This window comes from Otolemur garnettii, unplaced genomic scaffold (genome assembly GCF_000181295.1).
Source record: "Otolemur garnettii isolate 467f Iridium unplaced genomic scaffold, OtoGar3 scaffold00283, whole genome shotgun sequence".
Classification (NCBI taxonomy): Eukaryota; Metazoa; Chordata; class Mammalia; order Primates; family Galagidae; genus Otolemur; species Otolemur garnettii.
Window position 1 is genome coordinate 393,289 of NW_003852678.1, and position 21,593 is coordinate 414,881.

At 54.5% G+C, this 21,593-nt stretch overlaps 1 protein-coding gene across 3 annotated transcripts in view; it reads left to right on the forward strand.

The window, feature by feature from the left end:
• BRF1 (BRF1, RNA polymerase III transcription initiation factor subunit) overlaps positions 1 to 18,852 on the forward strand; it is a 67,510-nt gene extending 48,658 nt beyond the window's left edge. For 2 of the 3 annotated variants that reach the window (XM_003803163.3, XM_023508854.1), the window contains 13 exons: positions 3,293 to 3,442; positions 5,044 to 5,137; positions 6,590 to 6,716; positions 7,575 to 7,614; positions 7,705 to 7,797; positions 10,800 to 11,069; positions 12,657 to 12,718; positions 13,643 to 13,724; positions 13,806 to 13,861; positions 15,019 to 15,275; positions 16,123 to 16,174; positions 16,862 to 17,033; positions 17,620 to 18,852. In XM_003803163.3, coding sequence (XP_003803211.1) covers positions 3,293 to 3,442; positions 5,044 to 5,137; positions 6,590 to 6,716; positions 7,575 to 7,614; positions 7,705 to 7,797; positions 10,800 to 11,069; positions 12,657 to 12,718; positions 13,643 to 13,724; positions 13,806 to 13,861; positions 15,019 to 15,275; positions 16,123 to 16,174; positions 16,862 to 17,033; positions 17,620 to 17,657 — 1,493 coding nt within the window. In that variant the 3' untranslated portion in view covers positions 17,658 to 18,852. The remainder of the gene's footprint in view (positions 1 to 3,292; positions 3,443 to 5,043; positions 5,138 to 6,589; positions 6,717 to 7,574; positions 7,615 to 7,704; positions 7,798 to 10,799; positions 11,070 to 12,656; positions 12,719 to 13,642; positions 13,725 to 13,805; positions 13,862 to 15,018; positions 15,276 to 16,122; positions 16,175 to 16,861; positions 17,034 to 17,619) is intronic. The other variant, XM_023508853.1, reaches the window with a different exon arrangement.
• The last annotated feature ends 2,741 nt before the right edge of the window (positions 18,853 to 21,593 follow it).

A 21,593-nucleotide genomic window follows, 5' to 3' on the forward strand; every position in this document is an offset into this window, starting at 1 on the left:
GTTTGGCGGGTCCGGGCTGGGGATTCGAACCCGGCACCTTAGGTGTACGTGGCTGGCGCCTTAGCCAGTTGAGCTATAGGCGCCGAGCCAGGTAATTTTATTATTTACTTGTTTTTCTTTCTTTCTTTCCTTTTGTCCAGGCTGGAACTCTTAGGCTCAATCCTCCTGCCTCCCTAGTAGCTAGGACTACAGGCTGAGGCATCAGCTAGCTGATTTTTTAAATTTTTTGTAGAGATCGGGTCTCACTATGTTGCCCATATTGATTTCAAACTCTTGGGGTCAAGCAGTCCTCCCACCTGGGCCTCCCAAACTTTAGGGAGTATAGGCGTCAGTGACTGTGCCCAGCCTTGGTTTTCTTTATAAGTCCCTTTTGCTTGCCTGCTTGCTCTTTCTTTCCTTTCTTCCGTTCTTTCTTTTCTTTCTTTCTTCCTCTCTCTCCTTCCCTCCTACCTCCCTCCCTCTCCTTTCCTTCCCCTTTCTTTCCTTTCTTTGTTTCTTTCTTTCCTTTTTTTTCAGACAAAGTTTCACTTTGTCACTCTCAGTAGAGTGCTGTGGCATCATAGCTCACAACAACCTCAAGTTCTTAGGCGCAAGTGATCCTCTTCCCTCAGCCTCCCAAGTACCTGGGACTACATGTGCCCGCCACAAACGCCCACCTGTTTTTAGAGCCAGGGTCTAACTGTGGCTCAGGATGGTCTTGAACCCATGAGCTCAGGAGATCCACCTGCTTTGGCCTCCCAGAGTCCTTTTGCCTACTTTAAATAATTTAACTTATTTTGTTAATTTAAATTTTCTGTTATTTGACTACTTAGTTCATTATTTTTGTTGTTTCTTTCTTAATTATAAGAAACATTTAAGTCTGTAAAATTACATGAAGGATTATTCTTTAGTTTCCTAATAGTGCTTGGAGGTGAGGGGATTGTGTTTCTTCTGTTAATTTTTAGTTTTATTTCACTGTGGTCAAAGTGTATGTCCCATGAGGTTTCCGTTATCTGGAATATATTGTAGGTTTCTTTGTTCTTTAATACATGGTCATTTTCACTACTGTTCCACAGACTCTGAAAAAAAAATTACTCTGTAGGATACAGAGTTTAAAATGTATTTGTTAAATTGAACCAATGGTGATGTGTCTTATTTCCCTTTTAGTCTTTTTCCCCCTAGTCTGTCAAATTTGAGAGAATTACATTAAAATCTCCCATTACTGTAATTTTGAAATTTGTTTCTGTCACTTCATTCAATTGTTCCTTTGCTCCTCTGTGCCTGCAGATTCGTGACTATCGAAACTATTTTCTTGCCAACATAAAATGTTTGTGCTTGTCCTTGTCACTGGACAGCCCACGGCACTGCTGCTCTGGCCACCTGGATCCCTGATGCGTCTGTTTTCAAATATTTACTCAAGTTTTTGAGCCCTGTTTTTTACTTCAAGAATTAATCAGCACCAGAGCCCCACCACATCGGGATGTCTCTTAACACATTTTCCAGCTCTAGCTCCAATGGTTTTTGTTTTATTGAAAAATTTTAGAAATGTTAACAATATTATTTTTAAAATAACTTATTTTTCTTTTAATATCTTTTTTAGCAACTAAATCACCAAAATTATTTTTTTGAACAATAGAAATGGCTATAGTTCTGAACTGCTCAGACTCAAGCCTGAGTTCAGCCCGTGTAGCCATGTGGCCATGGGCACACTATGTGCTCTTGGCCTTGGCTTACCTGGAAGGGGGACAAGGGGCCACAGCTCCCTGGGTCCACTGGTTGGCCAGATGGCCAGGGCCCTGGTTGGGGGCACACAAAGGTCTTTGCTCACTCATGTTACAGCCTTGCATGGTCAATGTGCAGGAGTGTGGGTCTGCATGGGCCTCAGGTCCCAGGCTGTTTCCTGGGCTGCTGCTATCTTCTGTGGCCTCAGAAACCTTCCCTGGGTGTTTTGTGAGAGCTGGAAATAAAAAGAAACACCCGGGGTTCTCAGGGGGCTCACAGGGCCAGAGTCCAGTCATGTAGGCCCTTGTATGTATAGGAGGTTCGTTAATGGGGTCAGTGGGGGCCAAGGCAGGAGGCCAGGTAGTATTGAGCCTCAAGGACTCCTGGCTCACCGCCCACCCTGGAGCTGGAGGAGAGGCCAGCAGACCGGGCCCCCTCCCCCGCCCCCGTGGCCTCTTTTTTTTTTTGCAGTTTTTGGGTGGGGCTGGGTTTGAACCCACCACCTCTGGCATATGGGGCCGGTGCCCTACTCCTTTGAGCCACAGGCGCCACCCCCACTCCCTGTGCCTTCAAAGCTCCCGAGAACCCACAATTCCCTCCTCCATTGTCATCTGCTAGCACCTACCTGTTTTTTATGTGGGCCAGGCCTAGCCTATGGCTCTCCCCACCCTCTCCTGCCTAGGCCTCAGCCCAGAGGCACCTTTCTTGTAAGGCTTTTCTGGGCAGTGCCACCTGATGTTCACAGCATCGCACTGGTGACCAGAGTCCTTACATTGCTCAGTTCTTATCACTCACCCCAGTAGGCTATGCATCTGTTCACATCAGCACAGGCCTCTGTATACAGTTGCCCTCCATGGCCTTGAGCACTGCTGAGAGTAGGCCCTCTATGGCCCACAAGGATGAGTTGACATGAGCCATCTGGTGGGTTCAAAGGGGCCATGTGCCCATGCCTGTCTTGCTTCAAGAATGCTGGAGAATGAGGTTGGCACCTGTGGCTCAGTGGGTAGGGCGCCAGCCTATATACTGAGGGTAGCGGGTTTGAACCTGGCCCTGGCCAAACTACAACAACAACAAAAAAATAGCTGGGCATTGTGACAGGGACCTGTAGTCCCAGCTACTCGGGAGGCTAAGGCAAGAGAATCGCCTAAGCCCGGGAGTTGGAGGTTGCTGTGCACTGTGATACCACAGCACTCTACCGAGGGTGATAAAGTGAGACTTTTGTCTCCTAAAAAAAAAAAAAAAAAGCTGGAGAATGGTGTTGGGAGGTGGCGCTGCAGTCTGGAGGGAAGGCTGCTAGGTGGGAGCCTTCTCCATGCTCCAAGCAGGGGGCCCTGAAAGTGAGCCAGGGCATGCCTAGTGCCTTACGCGGCAGGTACATGCTGCTGGGGTCCCTGCATGTCTGAAGTCACTCCACTTGAGGGCCAGGGAGGTCAAGACAGGGGGTCCTGGAAAGATGGCTGAGGGTCGCCCAGCTCTGGGGGTATTGCTCTGGGTTGCTGTATATATCACACATGAGTGCTCGAAGGCTGCTTATATGTGTGCTTTTGGTGCCATAGCTTAAGCTGGTGCTGAGATATTGTCTCTGCCATAGACCCGTGCCTCTACATCCCCCGCTTTGCCCACCTGCTGGAGTTTGGGGAGAAGAACCATGAGGTGTCCATGACAGCCCTGAGGCTCCTGCAAAGAATGAAGAGGGACTGGATGCACACGGGCCGGCGCCCCTCGGGTCTCTGTGGAGCAGGTACATAGGAGCCCCAGCCCCCTTCCTGTGGGATGGTGCCCTCAGTCTGGAGTCACACTGGCCCAGACTCAGTGGCCACTGTGGTCATGTTCTCTGTCCTGACTCTTGGGAAGTCTGAGCCTGTGGGTTGCACCTGTGTTCCCAGAGCTGGCCTTGCACTACAAGTGACTAGTGGCCTCCTGTGCCTGCTGTCGACCTGGCTCAAGGATTGGAGCTTCCCTGTCAGCCTCTGGATACAAGGCACAGGGAGGGCCCTCACAGGTAGAGCGGACTGGCTGGGCACCCTGGCCCTGGCCCTGAGTTGCCCACCTCTGGGGAACAGCTATGGGGGCCTGGTTCTAGGCATGGTTAATGATGTGGTCTCTCTCAATTGAGATGCCAGGTTGTTACTGGAGAGGGTGCCCAGGGCTTTCAGGCTAATCTCTCCCCCAAGCAGGGTAGTTGCTGTGGTCACATCTCCAAGGACCCCTCCCATACAGCTCCCACATCATCCCTGGTTTGGCTCTTGATGTTGTGGGGTTGATATGGATGTTATCTGGCTGGCCACACCAGCCCTGGACCTGGGCTCTTGCCAGCATGTGCTCCTCAGATCAAAAGGGCCTCTCTCTGCCACTCACAGATTCCACTCCTTTCCTGAAGGCCAGGTGCGGGTTCCTGTGCTTTGCTGACAGCAGGGTTAATGCTACCTGAGATTCGTTTTCCATCTGAAAACTTGATTTTCACATTTGCAGTACAGGTTCCAGGCCTATCTTTGGCCCATGACAGCCCTGCCTAGGGTCTCACCCCTTTCCTCTTTGGCTTGGGCCCTATCCTCAGAGTCCTCAGCTCCCATCACAACTCATACACATTACCTCAAAGTTCATGTATTTGCTTTTAGGGTTCCTAAACCCACTCCCAAGCCCTCTAATTTCATTCTTCTCATATTTAAAAGTGGAGTGTGAGCTACTTGGGAGGCTGAGGTAAGAGGATCATGTGAGCCCATGAGATTGAGGTTACTGTGAGCTATGACACTATGGCACTCTATCAAGAGCAATGTAGTGAGACTCTGTCTCAAACAAATAAATAAAAATAAAAAAGTGGAATTTGTGGCTTGGTGCCTATGGCTCAAGTGGTGAAGGCACCAGCCACATAACACCTGAGCTGGCAGGTTCAAATCTAGCCCAGGCCCACCAAACAACAATGATGGCTGCAACCAAAAAATAGCCAGGTGTTGTGGCTAATAGCCTCCCAGTTACTTGGGAGGCAGAGGCAGGAGACTCGCTTAAGCCCAGGAGTTGGAGGTTTCTGTGAGCTGTGATGCTACGGCACTCTACCCAGGGCAACAGCTTGAGGCTCTGTCTCAAAAAAAAAAAAAAATTTGGAGTGTGGTATAACCACTGTCCCAAAAAAGTAGAGAACATGATGGTCCCAGAAGTCCCTGCATAGCATGTCTGCTCAGGGGAAGGTGGATGCTGCCTGCTCAGCTGTTGCTCACCTGGGGTGGCCACGCCCAGTATAGGTCTCTCTGTTCTGGCACAGACATGTTTTTCCCAGGCTGCCGTCTCACCCTAGGGCATGGCAGAGTATCTACCTTCTTAGTTACCAGTTTCCTTCCTTTCTAGCCCTTCTGGTAGCAGCTAGAATGCACGATTTCAGGAGAACTGTCAAAGAGGTCATCAGCGTGGTCAAAGTGTGTGAGTCCACACTGCGGAAGAGGTAGGCACCTTTGCTTTGTGGTGTGGGACCACAACGTAATGACCTCGCGTCTGTCCAGCTGAGTTAGGTCTGCTTGCCAGACACACTGCTCTTTGCTGGGGTTCTGTTGTCCCTAGCCTGGCTATGTGGTGATGCTGGTGGCCAAGACTCAGCATGGTATTGAAGGCAAGAAGTTAGGATGTGCTGAGGCCACCCCATCTCCCTCCAGAGTGTCGTCTTCCAGTCTTGCTGGGGCCCAGCTCCTTCCTTTCCATCCCAGGTTTGTAAGTTAAGGTGGCGGGTTGTGATTCTGCCCTCAGTCATAAGGGGGAAGCAGGCAGGAGGCCAGGTTTGGGCCATCAGTGGGAGGCCTCACCTGCCTCCTGTTTGGCACGGCCCCTCCTGGACTTGGAGAGCCTGAGTGACCATCACCCAGTGGGAAGCAGGGGTCATGTGAGGGGCTACTGTGTCTATTAACCGAATGGCAGTGAGCCGAGCAGCAACCGGCCAGGAGTGTGTGGGGTTAATAGCTGTTACCCAGAGCTCACCTGGAAGGTTGGCTTCCTTTAAATAGACTTTGATGAGGCCGACAAGGCCAACAAGACAGTGGAGTGCTGACAGACCTGTAACTGCTGCTCCCTTTGTCACAAATCTGAAACACTTGATCGCTGTGTTCACCTGAGATCATATCTGGTGCCACTCCCCAAAGGCAGATGGGAAATTAATTTTTGTTTCAATATTTAATCTCGGCTCGGCGTCTGTGGCTCAAGTGGCTAAGGCACCAGCCACATACACCTGAGCTGGCGGGTTCGAATCCAGCCCAGACCCGCCAAACAACAATGATGGCTGCAACCAAAAAATAGCCAGGCGTTGTGGCAGGTGCCTGTGGTCCCAGCTACTTGGGAGGCAGAGGCAGGAGACCCACTTGAGCCCAGGAGTTGGAGGTTGCTGTGAGCTGTGATGCCACGGCACTCTACCCAGGGTGATAGTTTGAGGCTCTGTCTCAAAAAAAAAAAAAAAAGAAGAAGAAAAATTAGCAAGGCATTGCAGTGGGCACCTGTAGTCCTAGCTACTCAGGAGGTTGAGGCAGGAGGATCACTTGAGCCCAGGAGCTTGAGGTTGCTGTGAGCTATGAGGCCACGGTACTCTAGCCGGGGCAACAGAGTAAGACTCTGTCTCAAAAAATAAATAAATAAATAAAAATTAAAAAAAAAGACATAGGGAATCTACCTGCTATTGCCCAGCTCAGCCTCTTTTTCTCTCTGAGTCTTGCGACCAGGATCCTGGGACAAATAAGTGGACGTGATGAAGGTACCTGAGGACTTCTTTCCCAGGGACCTGAGGCCTGACAGGGGCAGGCTGAGGCAGAAAAGCCACTGGGTGAGGCCAGGACCACGGTGGCGCTGTCCTGTGCGCTCAGTGTTAAGTGGCTGTTCTCAGGGCGTTGAACTCCATTTCACATCTCTGCCTTAGGCTCACAGAATTTGAAGACACCCCCACCAGCCAGCTGACCATTGATGAGTTTATGAAGATTGACTTAGAGGAGGAATGTGACCCCCCCTCGTACACTGCTGGGCAGAGAAAGCTGCGTATGAAGCAGGTAGAGCGGCCTGGCCATACCCTGCCCCCTGGGCTGCACCCTGCCTGCTCAGCACTGCTGTTTCTTGTAGCTTGTGCAGTTTTGACACCTCCCACCCATTATTATTTCTAATAAGTAGTGCAGTTGCAGCAGCTACACTCAGTTCATCCAGGCCTGGGTTGTGCATGTCGCCAGCCGCAGGCGTGGGGGTAGCCCCATGAGGCCTCGAGCTTAGAGGCCTGGGCCTCACCACGCCTGGAGTGGGCCAGCACCTCCACTAGGCTCTGCCACCAGCTTCTGCCCCCCACTGAGCCCCTCTCCACAGAAGCATTTGGGTCCTGGTCTTTGTTCTAAAATTCTAGACTATAGTTTCTCCAAGAGATGTGTACTTTGGAATACACTAAAAGTTTGAAAAAACAGCAGAATGCCTCATCTCTCCACCTGGAGTGGGGAGCCTCTGCTCAAGGTATAGTTCTCTCTGCTGTTTTGTCGTCAGGTTTTGTAGGCTGGCTCCGACACAGGGCCTGGCAAGACACATGTAACACTCAGTGAGGTGACTGCAGAGATGGGCAACAGGGGCAGGACAGGGACTGACCCCTGGAGGGGACATGGAGGAATGTCCTGCACATCCCCAGAGAGGCAGACACACAGTAACTGCCTGCTGGGCCAGGCCTATCCCCAGGTGCATCTAGCACTGGGGCTCTGAGAGGGTCCACTGCCCTGGCCAGGTGGGGGCAGGGCACACAGGCACTGAGGTTGCCCCGTCAGCCCCAGTGGGGTGAGTCTGGCAGCCTGTGGTCAGTGAGACCCTCTGGCGCCCCGGGGGCTGTGGCGCATCATGGTGGACCCCTTGTTAACTGCTTTCCTTTCCTCTTTCAGCTTGAGCAAGTCCTGTCAAAAAAACTGGAGGAGGTTGAAGGTAACCAGCCAGTGTTGCCATGTAGATGCTTCAGTTTTCTGAGAAAAATGGATTTGGTTCTGATTTTATACTTTTAACTTACTACTTCAGGGGAAATATCCAGTTACCAAGATGCGATTGAGATTGAACTAGAAAATAGCCGGCCAAAGGCGAAGGGGGCTCTGGCCAGCCTGACCAAAGATGGTGAGCCCACCCTGCCCTCACAGCCTCAAGGTCAGGCCCAGAGGCCCCCAGTTGCCCTGCCAGCACCTCTGCCCTATGCTGACCTTTAACCACGCCCCTCCCCTGGACTGTGTGGTACTGCATCGCAGTGCCATGTTCTGGCTCAGTATGTTGTCCTGAGCAGCTTGCTGCCCTGGACAGCCCTCCCCGCCTCCCTGCACTCCAGCCCTCTTCTGGGGTGGTCTCCATTTCCATGCCCTTGGGTTGCTGTCCCAAGTTCCTCTGCAGTCATTGTCCTTGTACCTGGTGCCACTGCTGCTCAGGAGAGGCTGTAGCCTCCCTCCTTGGCATATAGGCTACATGCTGGGTGCAGAGCCTGAACCCCACTGTCTCTCCAAGGCACCTATGCATATCAAGTTGCAGGGCATGGAGCCTGCAGTCCACTGCCTTTCAGAGGCTCCCATGCATGTCAGGTTCCAGGTGGGGGCTGTCAGGGCAGCCACAGCTTTCTTAAGCAGGTCTCTCCTGCTCACCTGTTCTCCCATGATGGGGCATACCTCCATACCCCCTGGCACTTGAGGGTCTTGTGGGCTGTTCTGGGGTCTGGCTGGGGATGGGTGAGATGTACACTATCCCTCCTGGCACCCCATCCGCCCCACTGCTCTCTGTGCATATTGGAGTCAGCGAGTGCTTCATGCTCTCATCAGGTACTGATATTTGGAAGAAAGGGCACCTCCTGCCCCCTTGGAGCTTTGTAGCCACTCTTATTTATTTTTGCATGAGAACATTAGGGTCCTCTTGCCTCTCTCTCCTAGCCCAGCCCCCTGCTTCACCTGGGAGCTTGGAGGAAGTGGGTTACATCCTGACTCTGCCCTTCCATTGTCTCCGGCTTTAGAGTGTAGCCCTCCCTTTCCCATTAGTTTTTCTCCTCCGTGTGCAAAAGCTCTGCAGTGCCCCATGGTTCAGGCCCTACCACTTTCTCTGTGGCTGTGTACGGCTGTTTGTTGACCATGAGGAATACTGATTTCTGTGTGCTGACTTTGTGTGCTCGTGTGTTAAGGAATTCTTTTATCCCTTTTAGTAGTTTCCAGCTTACCATTGGGTATTCTAAGTGATGAATTATGTCATCTACCAACAGTGACTCTTTTACCTTCCTTACCAGTCTCTATGCCCCTGATTTCCTTCTAGCACCTAGTCTGCTGCCTGCCCTTGGGCACCTCACTGAATCTCAGCCTTGAGAGTGTCCCCTGGCTTCCATGCAGGGCCTCCAGCCTCCAGTGCTTCCCAGGACACAGGGCACAGCCTGTGGTCCCAGGCGCCACCTCATTTGTCCTGTTGAGTAAATGCTCACTCTTCATTTTGATGAGTATCCCTGCCTGAAGCAAGTGTCTCAGACATAGGGGAGAGACCCTGGTGGATGCCTGTGATCCATTCTGATAGGATCCTGTATCAGGTCTTCCTTGAGTCTTTTGAGGCACCCGTGGGCCACAGAGGGTCACCTGCTGGTGCTTACACCAGGGTCTGTCCCATTCGTTTGCAGAGTTGAATGAAGTTGTGTCTTATGATTTTTTTTTGGTCTTTATAGTTATTTTCTTTTTTGTCATTCATTATTTTTCATGATTTTCTTTGCTGTTTTTTTTTTCCCCAGCTGGATTATCAGTGTTCCCATTAAACCAGTTTTTGCACTGCTTTATTGGCTCTGCTGCCTTCCTATTTGTCAGGTCAGCAGCTGGTGCTTCATCTCTGTCCTTCCTTTAGTCTGTCGTAGGCCCCAGCCGCAGGCACCTAGGTGGCTGACTCAGGCTGGACAGAGGCAGAATGCTCTCCTCCCAGCAGCGTTAGTCTGTGCCCCACTGTCCTGCTGTGAAATGTTTTCCATTTCTCAGTCTCAAGTTTCTCTTTCCTGTACAAAGAGTTGTAGAAGTTCTGGGGAGGGGGGCGTGGTTTCCGACTTTGTTGTGGACTTCACTGCTTGCCTGGGACCAGTAAGTGTTGCTGATGCCCTTCCTCCTTTGGTGGTCTCCCTGCATGGTGGTGGCCTGTGTCCACCAGCAACAGGCATGTTCGCAAGCACCGTGTGTGCTCAGCAAGAGGTTGATCTATATTCACTTAGAACATACCCTTTGAGGGCAGCGCCTATGGCTCAGAAGGGTAGGGTGTGGGCTCCATATGCTGAAGGTGACAGGTTCAAACCCAGCCCTGGCCAAAAAACAAAAAAAGAACATTCCCTTTGGTTTCCGGGTTTTGACAGGTGCACATACCTGTGAACCCATCACCATAACCAGGATAACTTGTAGTTCTATCATTACTCCCAACAGTGTCTTCAGGCCCCTGGTAGCCCACGCCAGCCTCCCTGTCCCAGCCACTCTGTCCCTATGAATTAGCCACATTTCTACAGTTTTATCCAAATGGAGTCACACAGTATATGCCCCATTTTTCCTCTGGCCTTTTTCACTCAGTGTAATTATTTTGGGCCATTCATCAGCAATTAGCTTAATTTTGTTCTGGTGTCACGGTCCCTATATACAAAGGTTGTTTATCCATTTCCCTGTTGAAGAGTATCGGGTTATTTACAGTTTGGGGCTATTAGAAGTAAATTGTTCTGTACATTTGTTCCAAGTCTCTGCATGGGCGTTCTTCTTGCTGTCTTGGGTAAATGCTGAGGGTAGTTACTGGTCATGTGGAAGGTACATGTTTACATCTTTAGGAAATCATCAGGCAATCTCCAAGGCGCCCACACCGCTGTGTTCCCACGGGCAGGGCTTTGCCACATTTGTTTCTAAAACATTTATTCTCTGGGCTCTCTCACTTAGGTCTGTGATCCATCCAAGGTTGTCACTGTGTAAGTGTGAGGCATGGGTCAGGGCTCACTCTTCCTGAGCATGGATGCTCAGCAGCATCGTTTACTGATAGTTTCGTCTTTCTTCCACAGGCTGTTTTGCAGCTTGGTGGAAGTATTTCTTGTTGGAGAGAAGGCTCGTTCTGCTTCCTACCTGTTAACAGTGTGGGTCATGTGTCCCTAGGCCCCGTTGAGGACACCACCTCCAGCTTGCTTGGCGAGGAAGACACAGAGGATGAGGAGCTGGAGGCTGCTGCCAGCCACCTGAACAAGGACTTCTACCAGGAGCTTCTCGGCAGCAACACCCCAGGCAGCTCGGAAGCAGCAGGAAGCCCTGAGGGAGTCATCAGGCCCCCAGCCCTGGAGTCCCTGCTGGGTCCCTTGCCTACAGCAGCCAGTCTGGGCATTTCCGAATCCATCCGAGAGTGCATTTCATCCCAGAGCCGGGACCCTAGTAAGTGCCCTGGAGATGGATAGGGAGGAAGGCTGAGGAGAGAAGAGCTTTCCAGGCTGGTCCTGCTCTCACAGGGTGACCTGGAAGCTGACGTTGTCTGTGTGAGAGGTGTGACATTCTAGCATGGCGGGACTTGGGTGTGGCACTGCTACTTCCCTGCACGGGGCTATGTGAGGAGTCAGTGCCTCAACATAAAGAGCTGGGTATTTGCTGACACCCCAAATGCCCAGCAGATTTTGTCATCCTCACTAGGACTGTGTGCTAGCCACAGGTGCCTTCCTGCCTTGGCAGCCCCTTCTTGGCATGTGGCCCAGAGTGCCATGTGAGAATTGTATGGATTCTGAGAAGTCATTGTTAGGAGTCCTGCAGGGCCCACGAGGCAGGGCCAGCCTTTCTCACTGTAGTTCCATCTCTTTAATGGGGAGGCAGAGCCCAGATGGAAGGCTACATCTTCATTGGTCAGAGGGACATTGCTTGCTGAGCTCATTGCAGTGATGAGACGCTCTGAGCAGAAGACGATCACCTGCCCCATAGAGCTCAGACTAAGCCACAGTGGATGGTCTTGCTGTTTCTCACCCCTCCCATTCTGTAAAACATCACTGAGGTCGTGACAGGGAAGGGATGGGATGATGGCAGCTCTGGGAGAAAGGCAGGTAGTCTTATCCCTATACCCTTCCAGGGCAAGCCTCTACCCTGGCACCAGGGCTTGGCTTCTATGCATGAGGGGCCTCTGCAAGGGAAGCTGCTCAGTTGCAGCATGGGTGTTTAGTGAGTGGCCTCTGGGCCAGGTGTGGACATGGACAGTTATGCACCTGCCCTGACAGTGGGGGCTGCTGTATGAGCAGAACGTGAGTGGGTTACGCAGAGCACTAAGGAGAGGGTATGTGTAAAGGCCCTGGGGCAGCCAAGGTGCCATGGCCTCAGAGCTGAGAGAGTGGGGAATGAGGCAGGCCCTGAAGGGTCTCAGCAAACATCTGATTGTTGAGAGGAGCAGTCTTGGACCTCAGCCATGGAGCAGTATGGCAGGAGAGTGCCAGACAGCCCAGTTGCATGGCTGGGTCATGCGGGTTTGTGAAGAGGAGGGACAGCTCTTATTCTAGGCTCTGGAGAGTGTGCCCTTGACCCTGCTGAGCAGGAGGATAGTAGCTGGTAGGTTTCGGGACATCCTGAGCATAGTAATGGGAGCCTCTGAGTCACCATTGTTTCCACCCCCAAATCCAAGAGCACTGTGAGGGAATGCCCAGCCCTTTCTCTGTGGCAGGACGTCTGTCCCTTAGGCTCTGCTCAGCACTGTGCCCTCCTATCTGTCAGGGCCAAGGCACCTGTGTCTCCCAGTCTGACAGAAGCCTAGGGCAGCTGGGCAGCTTTCACAGCTTCAGTTTAGCACCTGCCTTTTCACTCAGCACCCAAGGAGAGTGTGCAGAGAGCCGCAGGGCTGTGGAGGGCAAGTGCAGGACTGCCAAGCAGAGGAGGGTGTCTAGAAGCCCCTTGGCCCAAACCTCAGAGTCTTGAATCAGCGGAGATGGTGTTTATGCCCTTCTAATCAGAACTGACCCTAAGTAACACTGACACTGTGCTTCCTGTTAGCAGACACCTGTGGAGATGGCGAGCTGGACCTCAGTGGCATTGATGACCATGAAATCGACCGAGTGAGCCCCTGCATAGACCCTCACTTCCCGGGAGGTGGTGGACTTGTGCAGGCACCTCAGCCTGGGGTGCCACAGGAAGGTGGGGGATGGGTAGCCTTCCTGCCCCCAGGCTTGCCTTTGGTCTCTGTGCCGTGGTGACCAGAGGTCACCTGTGGCCTCCCCAGATACTATGTGGCCTGAAGGTGGTCTCATGGTGCTCCTGCCCACACCACTCCCAGAGCCCACCCTTCTAGACTTCAGCTCCAGGGTGACCCATGGCAAACATGCCCTCCCTCTGGGAGCCGGAGCCAGCCCTGTGCTGGTACCCTGTCAGGAGGGCCTGAGCTCTGCACCTGGCCTTTGCCACCGTCCAGGTATGTGGCTACAGCAAATACGTGTGCCCCTGGGTTGGGCCCACAAGGCAGTCTCTAAGTGCATTGAGTGACTCTAAGTGCATTGAGCACCTCCATCCTCGAGGGGTGCCAGGCATCTGTGCCTGCTCTTTGCAGCTTATCTCAGCAGCACTTAGCCTTGTCAGGCAAGGAGTCTTTCTTGCTTTGGTTCTATTACCATGAGCTGCCTAGGACTATCCATTTGTCCTAAATTGGCATTGCATGCCCTCCCCTGGTCTCCTCTTGGGGACCTATGGCCCTGCACTCTGGCTGGCCAGGATCCTGGTGTCAGTGGGGCCTGGGAGCACCACAGCAGCAGCTCACAGACAGCCTTTGTGGCTGACCAAGGCCCAGAGGCTAAAGGCAAACCCATGGGGGGACAAAGGAGCAGTGGGTATCCCTGGCTTGCTCTCAGCCACAGGCCTCTGCCCAGTCTCCACACTGGAGAGAGGCATCCCCCTCATGTCCCCGATGCTTAGCGAGAGAGGGCTCAGTGCACCCTCCCTCTGTGTGGGAGCAGGAGGCCAACAACTCCTCTCCTGTGCTTGCCCAGTACATCCTGAATGAGGCGGAAGCGCGTGTGAAGGCTGAGCTGTGGATGAAGGAGAACGCTGAGTACCTGCGCGAGCAGAGTGGTAGGTGCCACCCGCCACCCTAACAGTCCTTGGGCCAGGGCTGGGCCCTCTCTGACAGAGGCCACTTCATTCAACTTTCAGAGAAAGAGGCCAGAATCGCCAAGGAAAAGGAGCTGGGCATCTACAAGGAGCACAAGGTGGGCACCGCAGGCACCAGCAGCCTTCCCAGGGCATCTGAGCTTGCCAGAGGAGACATTTCTGTGGAGGACTGTCCCTTCCCTATATAACAAGAGGGGGCAGGTCCTGGGCAGGTGGCTGGAAGCTACACTTCAGACCCCCAATCCACGTCCCTGGCCACAGGCACCCACAAGCTTCATCACAGGTGGACATGATACTCAGTTTTGGAGCAGGTTCTAAGCTTGCCTCCAGGCAGGCTGGGTCAATACTCAGGAGCTGGACACTGATGCCTCTGGACTTGAGTCCCTTGTCAAGGACACGAGAGGCCCCCACCTCTGTGCCTGGATCCTTGTTCTTTGGATGACCTGAGAAAGTCTCCTGTCAGGCACCTCCCTGCTCCAGCAGCCTTCGTGGCACTTACTCCTTGGCACAGACATAACCTTGGTACCATGGTAACTTTGGAAGTGGTTCAGTGTCTGAGTGACTGAACAGAAGAAAAGACAGGTCCCCTGCCTGTGAAGCTGGATTTCCCAGCACAGAGGGGAGGGAGGCCCAGAGGGCTGATGTGGGGCCTGTCTATTCAGGAGGACCTTGGAGCTTGGGGTGGGGTGTTCAGGACTCCACCCACCTGACAGGACATCTCATGCCTTCTTGGAGGCTGTGAAGTTGAGGTAGCATAGGTGGGGCTGGCATGAGCTGGCTCTGCCCTGTGGCAGCCTGTAGTTCTACCTCTCGGGATGAGATCCAGGGTCTTTGGGCTCCAGGGTCTATTGGCTCTGGCTGACATGCTGGAGTGGACAATCTCCTTCATTCTGGGCTACCTCCCTGTGGTATCCCCACAAGGCAGTACCTCACTCTCTATGTTCACATGCCCTGCACTGGGTCAGGCCAGGGGCCAAGGGTAAACTCACAGGCAGGTTTGCTGCTGCTGCTCCATGGCCCCTTGGGCACCTAACTGGCCACATACCCTGGGGTCTTGCCCAGCCCATGGCTGGGGCTCCCCTGAGTGCCCACTCACCTGAGAGGGCAGGAATCAGGCAGGCCTGGGAAGGCTGGGCAGGACCCCTGCTACACCCTCACACCTGGCTCCCTAGGGAGCCTGATGGCTGAGCAATGCCCTCCTTGCTGTCGCCCAAGTGGGACTCACAGGAGGCATTTCTTTTGTGTTTCAATCAAGCCCAAGAAGTCTTGCAAACGACGGGAACCAATTCAGGCCAGCACAGCTGGGGAAGCCATTGAGAAGATGCTGGAGCAGAAGAAAATCTCCAGCAAGATCAACTACAGCGTGCTGCGGGACCTCAACAGCACTGGCGGGGGCAGCCCTCGGGGGGAGGACACCCAGCCCGAGGATAGGGGCAGTGCCAGAAAGCTGTCACGGAGGAAAACGCCAGCCAGCAGAAATGTGGCTGACCCTGTGACCAGCATGGGGAAAAGGTGCCATTCTGTCCTGTTGGGTGGGTGTTGGGGCAGGCAGAGGCCTGAGGCCTCAGGTCCTGGGCTGTTGCAGGCCAGCTGGGGCCTGAGGAGAGCCTAGAGCATTGTTTGCCCAACTCTATGCTGGGTACTATCCTGCCTCCCCTGCACAAAAGGGGCTACAAGCTGAGGAGGGAGCTCCAGGCCTCAAAAGGTCTTACAGTATGAGGGACTGATCTGTCTTGAGGAGGCAATGGTGCTCAGTTCCTTCTTCAGCTCTGGGATGGTTTCGTAGAAGAGCTGGCCCCAGCCCCTGCCCCTGTGGCCCTCTGCTCATAGGCTGTGTGGCTGTGTCTGCTGAGAGAAGGTCTGAAAGCAGCCCCTGTGAGCAAGTGGGTGGAGGAAATGGGAAGCAGGTCAGGTCAAGGGCCTGAATACACCATCCTCTAGGCCTCTTAGTAGGCTCTGCAGCTCTGGGAATGGCTTTCTTGAGGGATCCATGTCAGGTGGACATGGGACCAGAATTCTACCAGGAATAGAAAAAGTTGATTAATACAGAGAAAGTGAAGAAAATGCAGGGAAGAATAAGGGGACCATCCTCTGACAATGCTCTGAGGCCTGGGGGCGAAAGGAGGAGGGGCTTGCAGGTAGATAGTGGGTGCTGGCTGTGCTGCCTGAGTTGGCATTTCCAGTGGCTCTCAGGTGGTACTTGGAGCTGCCAAGCCCACTTGTCCACCAGATGCAGGAACGGTGTCCTAGGAGTGTCCGCATAGGGTGGCAGGTGTCAGCCCCTCACGTCCAGTGGAGGTGGCTCCTGCCTCAGCCCTGGGGGACATGGGCTGAGCTCATCTCACTGTATTGCTTTCAGGTTGAGGCCTCTGGTGTCTGTGCAGCCAGCTAAGAAGGTGGCCGTGGGACAGGTATGTTGTCCTGTGTGGCCTGGGGCAGGGCTCTTGGGGAACAGGGAGCATGTTTCTTCCTGAGTCCAGACATGCTAAGAATAGGCCTGACCAAGAGAAGCACCCACTGCTGTCCCACACTGGCCTCACACAGCAGAGTGGAGGCCTAGGAGACAGTTCCTGGGTTCCAGGAGTGGGCAGGAGTCAAGGCCAGGGGAGAGGGGCTTGAGATTAGCAGCATGGCTCCAGTCACCCAATAATAAGTAGCCAACAGCCAGAGTGCAGCCGTCAGAGGGCCTTCACTCCGTAAGGTGCCCAGGGACTGGTATGAGGCTGCTCTCTGTGGGTGACGGCCTTTGCCCTCCAGGCCAAGTCTCAAGGGTCTTCCTTCTGGACTTGGAAACAAACGAGTGGCAGGAAGGGTCCTGGTGTGGCTGAAGATATGTGGTCCAAGGCATGGGCAGGGGGTGTGTCACCAGACTGGGCCTGAGCCCAGCGCTAGCACCATCTCCCTCAGGACTGCTGCACTGCTGGGGGTGGTGCTGACCCTACAGTGGGGAAAGGAGCACTCTGGGTGCTCTGGAGTTCCAGGGAGAGGCTGGTGGAGGCCTGGGAGTGGGGGGCCCTGCTCAGGTGCTCCCTGGCAGTCAGGTGGTGGAGAGAACAGCTCCAGCTCCGCCTGCCATCCCAGAGGCCCTCTCCTTCCAGGCCTTGCTCCCTAGCACCCCTGCCCTTGGAGCTGACCTGGCTAAGCCTGAGGCGGTCTTGGTGGAAAGTGGACCAGTGTCGTACCACCTTGATGAGGAGGCAGATGAGGAAGACCCTGATGAGGAGGATGGGGAGCATTGTGTCAGTGCCCTGCAGATGATGGGCGGCAGTGGTGAGTGGGGATTCCCTTGCTCCACATGTCCAGTTGGGCCCAACTTGGGTTTGGGGTCTCTGCATGGTTGGAGATGTTTCCAGAGAAAGAAAGGCATAAACCATTAGTCTGTAATAATTCTTGAGCTTAGGCATCAAACTAAAATTTTATTTCTCCAAGGAAGGAAATTTGAAGTAGGATACTGAAATGTGCTGGAGTCGGCCAGGGCCAGGCAGGCCAGTCCCACAGGGCAGCAGGGTGCTTCTTGCCTTCACAGGAGCAGGGTTCCTGGATCTGCACACACAGACACAGACCTGCACATTAAGGGTGACCACACTGCTCACACTTGCCTTTGACCAGAGCCCAGGCTCCCACACTGCACACACCAGCGCTGAGCTCACAGAAATGAGGAGCCCAAAGTGGTAGTCCCGGTGGTAGTGGGGCCATGTGGGGATGAGGACAGTGGGGCTGGTGCTAGAGCCTCATGTAGGAGTGGCTGGAGCCTGGTGGCCCAGGGGCAGGGCATGGGGAGTGGCAGCTAGGCCTTCTGACCACACAGGTCTTCACTGCCCAGGAGGCTCCCCTATCTCCCCTTTGTGCTCTGCAGATTATGGCTGTGATGGTGATGATGATGAAGGCTACTAAGTGAGGCCTGGAGGCCCAGCGCCTTGGCAGTGGGCCCTGAGCGTGTCTCCTGAGGATCATATGGGCCTCCCAGGCTGTGCCCTGGCATGAGTGTAGAGACTGAGGTGCCGGGACGAGCGCTGCCCACCTGCTCCACAGCCCTCGCCCCACAGCCGCACGCAGCCTCCTGGGACTTAGCATTGAGATCATGTTTTGAGCAATGAAAGGAGTATTTTTACCCAGCAAGAGAAACTGCACCGAATGCCTACATGTGTCTGTAGGATATAGACTGGGAGTGCCCAAGGCTGGATCCCAGCCTGCTAGCCCTCCACCTACCCAGGATCCCTCAAAGGTGGGCAGTCCTGTTCCCACTATAAGGAAACTGAGGCATGAGGCAGCCCCACCGCTGGTCCAAGGGAGCAGAGGGCTAAGTGTGCTGTCCCTGAGGCTCCAGGACCCTAGTCTAGAGCTCTCAGTGTGAGTGTGCTACCCTCCCACCATCCTGAGAAGCTCTGTGTGCCCAGCCCCCTCTGCTGGGCCTGGTGTCAGGGAAGGCAGTAGGAGATCAGGGTCTCCCCATGGTCACTGGACACTGTACTGCTCCCCACACACCATGGCTGTGTGGGTCTGGGGATGGCCCTCAATCCCCAGCTACAGCCCCTCCTCCAGACCCTGCCACCCACAGGCTGCCCCTGGTGAGTAAGTGTGGTCGGCAGCTGCAGGCATCTGTGAGCACAGCTCTCTAATGTCCTGGCCTGGGTGTGCCTATGGCTCAAGAGAGCTAGGACTGGGCTCTGCATACATGGAGAGCAGGCAGGGGGTCCCTGAGCCACCCTGAGGCCCAGGCCTCTTCACTGGGGGTTCCCAAGGACCACCTTTAGGGTCTTAGCTCAGTCATCACTGCCTGAGGGGAAGGACAGGTGCTCCTAGCCTTGATGTGGCCCCACTCTGTCCCCCTGGGAAAACATGGCCTCCGTGGCAGAGCTGTGCCACACTGTCCTCCAGCACATCCCTCAGCCTCCTGGTGTGGTGAGCTGGGAGTCCTGCCCACTGTTTGACCCCCAGCAGGCCAGAGCCCCCTCACCCCCATAATGCAGTAGAGCCCTTGTGGCTGTGCCTCTCTGCCTCCACCCCGTGGCCAGCTACACCCAGAGCCTCTGGGAGGCTGGGGGCAAGGATGGACTTAGTGAAACAAAGATCTGCTACTTGAAGGAAACTGGCTGAGGTTGTTGTCTGTGATTCCTGTCTGCCTCTGTGGCCTACCTTTGTGCTGGGGCACAGCAGGCATACTGGGTCTCAGGGTGCCGTCCAGCTGACAGGCTGGAGAGGAATCTTCAGTGGGCTTCCAGACTGGGTGCACCAGGCTCTGTGCTGCAGGAAACCTGGACTGGGTGTCCTCAAAGCAGCCCTTCCAGCTTCATCAGCACCCGATTGGGAAGTCCCCATGCCCATCCTGCCTGGCTACCCTTGAGTCCCAACTACCCATGCTCAGGTCAAGAGCTAGGGCTGCGGCGCCTGGCTTGGCCTGTCCCAGCCATGGACAGGGGGCTGCCATGAGTGGGGCGAACCTGCCCCAGCTGCCCTGTAGGCCACCCCACCCGCAGACTATAGCAACTCTGCATTGTTTGCAGCCAGGAATGGGTGCTGGCAGAGCACCAGGGGTGGGTGTACAATGAGGATGCGCCAGTGTGCAGGAGTTGGGCCCCAGCATGGCAGGAGAAGCACAGTCCTCTGGGCGAGGTATAGCATGGGGCCCTAGCAGTGGGGACCTGTGCACATGGGCATGGACACTTTGGCAGCCAAGGTGATGAGGAGGCAGTGGGCCGCATGATTGGAGCTAATATACCACTAAGGCGAGCGTTAGGGTCTGTGCACTTCTGTCTCACAGGAGGCTTGGGGGCCACATCTGTATGCCCCTCTAACACAAAGGATGACCAATGCCTGCAGCTGCACGGGGCCTGCCTTGGAGCTGCTCAGTGTCCAGCTGCCTCGGGACCTGCTCCCTGGCCTTTCCTAGGTGCATTGCTCCAGTCCCTGGAATGCTGCATTCTAGGTGGGGCCCTGCCTCTCCAGCCTCCCTGTGCTTCCAGCCACAGCCCACCCACTTGGGGACTGGTTGCAGAATGAGGTACCCTCTGAGAGTCTTTTATTTATTTACTTTTTTTGAGATGGAGCCTCAAGCTATCCCCCTGGGTAGAGTGCCATGGCATCACGCTCACAGCAACCTCCAACTCCTGGGCTCAAGCGAGTCTCCTGCCTCAGCCTCCCAAGTAGCTGGGACTACAGGCGCCCGCCACAGCGCCTGGCCATTTTTTGGTTGCAGCCATCATTGTTGTTTGGCGGGCCCGGGCTGGGGATTCGAACCTGCCACCTTAGGTGTATGTGGCTGGCGCCTTAGCCGCTTGAACCACAGGCGCCGAGCCCCTCTGAGAGTCTTAACAGCTAGCTAGGGTCCCTGGTGCTTGGTGATTGCCACCACCCTGGGGATACTGGGTCACAGGAAGGTAGGACTGGGCCCACCTTTAGACATGCCCAGGGGAAGTGGTTCGGGGGGGTGGGGGGTGGTCTCATAGGAACAGTGCCCATCACTAGCCATGTCGGTGGGCCCAGCTCTACCCCAGACCAGAGAGGGCGGCCCAGGCCTGAACTGGGGGCCTGTGGCTCTCCCTTCCTGGGCTATGGCTAGGTCAAAGCCCTCACCCACAGCTTATATTACAGTAGTGGGTACCAAAGACTCCTTGGGAACCTCCTAGGTGCCTTCTGCTATGGGGGGACACAGGGTTAAGGTGGCCCCCATGCCTCTTGGTGAGAAAAACAGGGCCCTCACAAGCCCCTGATCTGACCCTGTGGGTCAGGGCCACTGGAGGTTTGGCAATGGCTTGTGGACTGTCCACAGTGTGGCACCCATGTAGTTCAGGCTGGGGGTACATCTGGCAGCTGGCCATGTGATCTCTCTTCAGGGGCACCCACAACTTGTGCCTCTCACAGTCCTCATCCCCATCTCTGCCTTCTGCCACCCCCAGGCCTCTCTGCCATGCTTTACATGCCTGGGGTCTGGTCTTTCCCCAGGCCAGAGACCATCTGTGGGTACTGTTGATGGCTCACTGCCTACCCTGGTCCCAGTTAGCACTAGTCTGTTTATAGGTACTGAGAGGTAGACACTGGTTCCACCCTAGTCTCACAGGTAAGGCCAGAGAGGCTCAGGAGCTGGACTGAGCACCTAAGGTGGCCCAGTTGGGAAGTGGCTTCCCCAAAACCTGTCCTCACAGCCACCCCTATTTTGAGGAGGAGGGTGAGCCTAGGGTCCTGGCTGTACCCACTCTTGTACGTGAGCCACCTCGGGCCTGGCTATGGACAACAGTGTCACTCCTGAGAATGGGACACAGCTGCCACCAGTCCTCGCTGTGAGCAGCTTGGAGGAGGTAGCCTGCCTCTCACGTCTGAGCTGGGGCTCCCTTATGTCTGCCATGAGTCCCGTGCCACACTACATGGATGTGCATGAGAGTGTGTGCCCATAAGTACATGTGCCTTCCTTGCGGGTCCTGGGGCTATAGCCCAAGCCCAGCCGGGCCCATCCATTCACTTCCCCCCACTCAACACATACTATACTGGGCCAGTGAGGCTTAGGGGTCCTGGTGTGGCAGGGCCATCAGGAAGTGTCTAGCACAGCTCCAGAAGGGGTTTGGTGGAAGGCCTCTGCCCATTTGTGCCACAGCTATCCCAGGCAGCTTCCTGCCAACCCCAAGACAGACTCACCCTTGCCAACATTTCCCCACACTGAATGAGGGATGGCTGTGGGCCATCATCAGCCAGCCCAGAAAGCACAGTGTACATGGCCTCCCACAGACACATGTATGCAGGCATGTGTCCAAGACACTGCACGTACACATGCTCACTAATGCATGCTATACGTGTGTGCACATGTGCATGTCTGTGTGCACTGGTGCACACCCACAC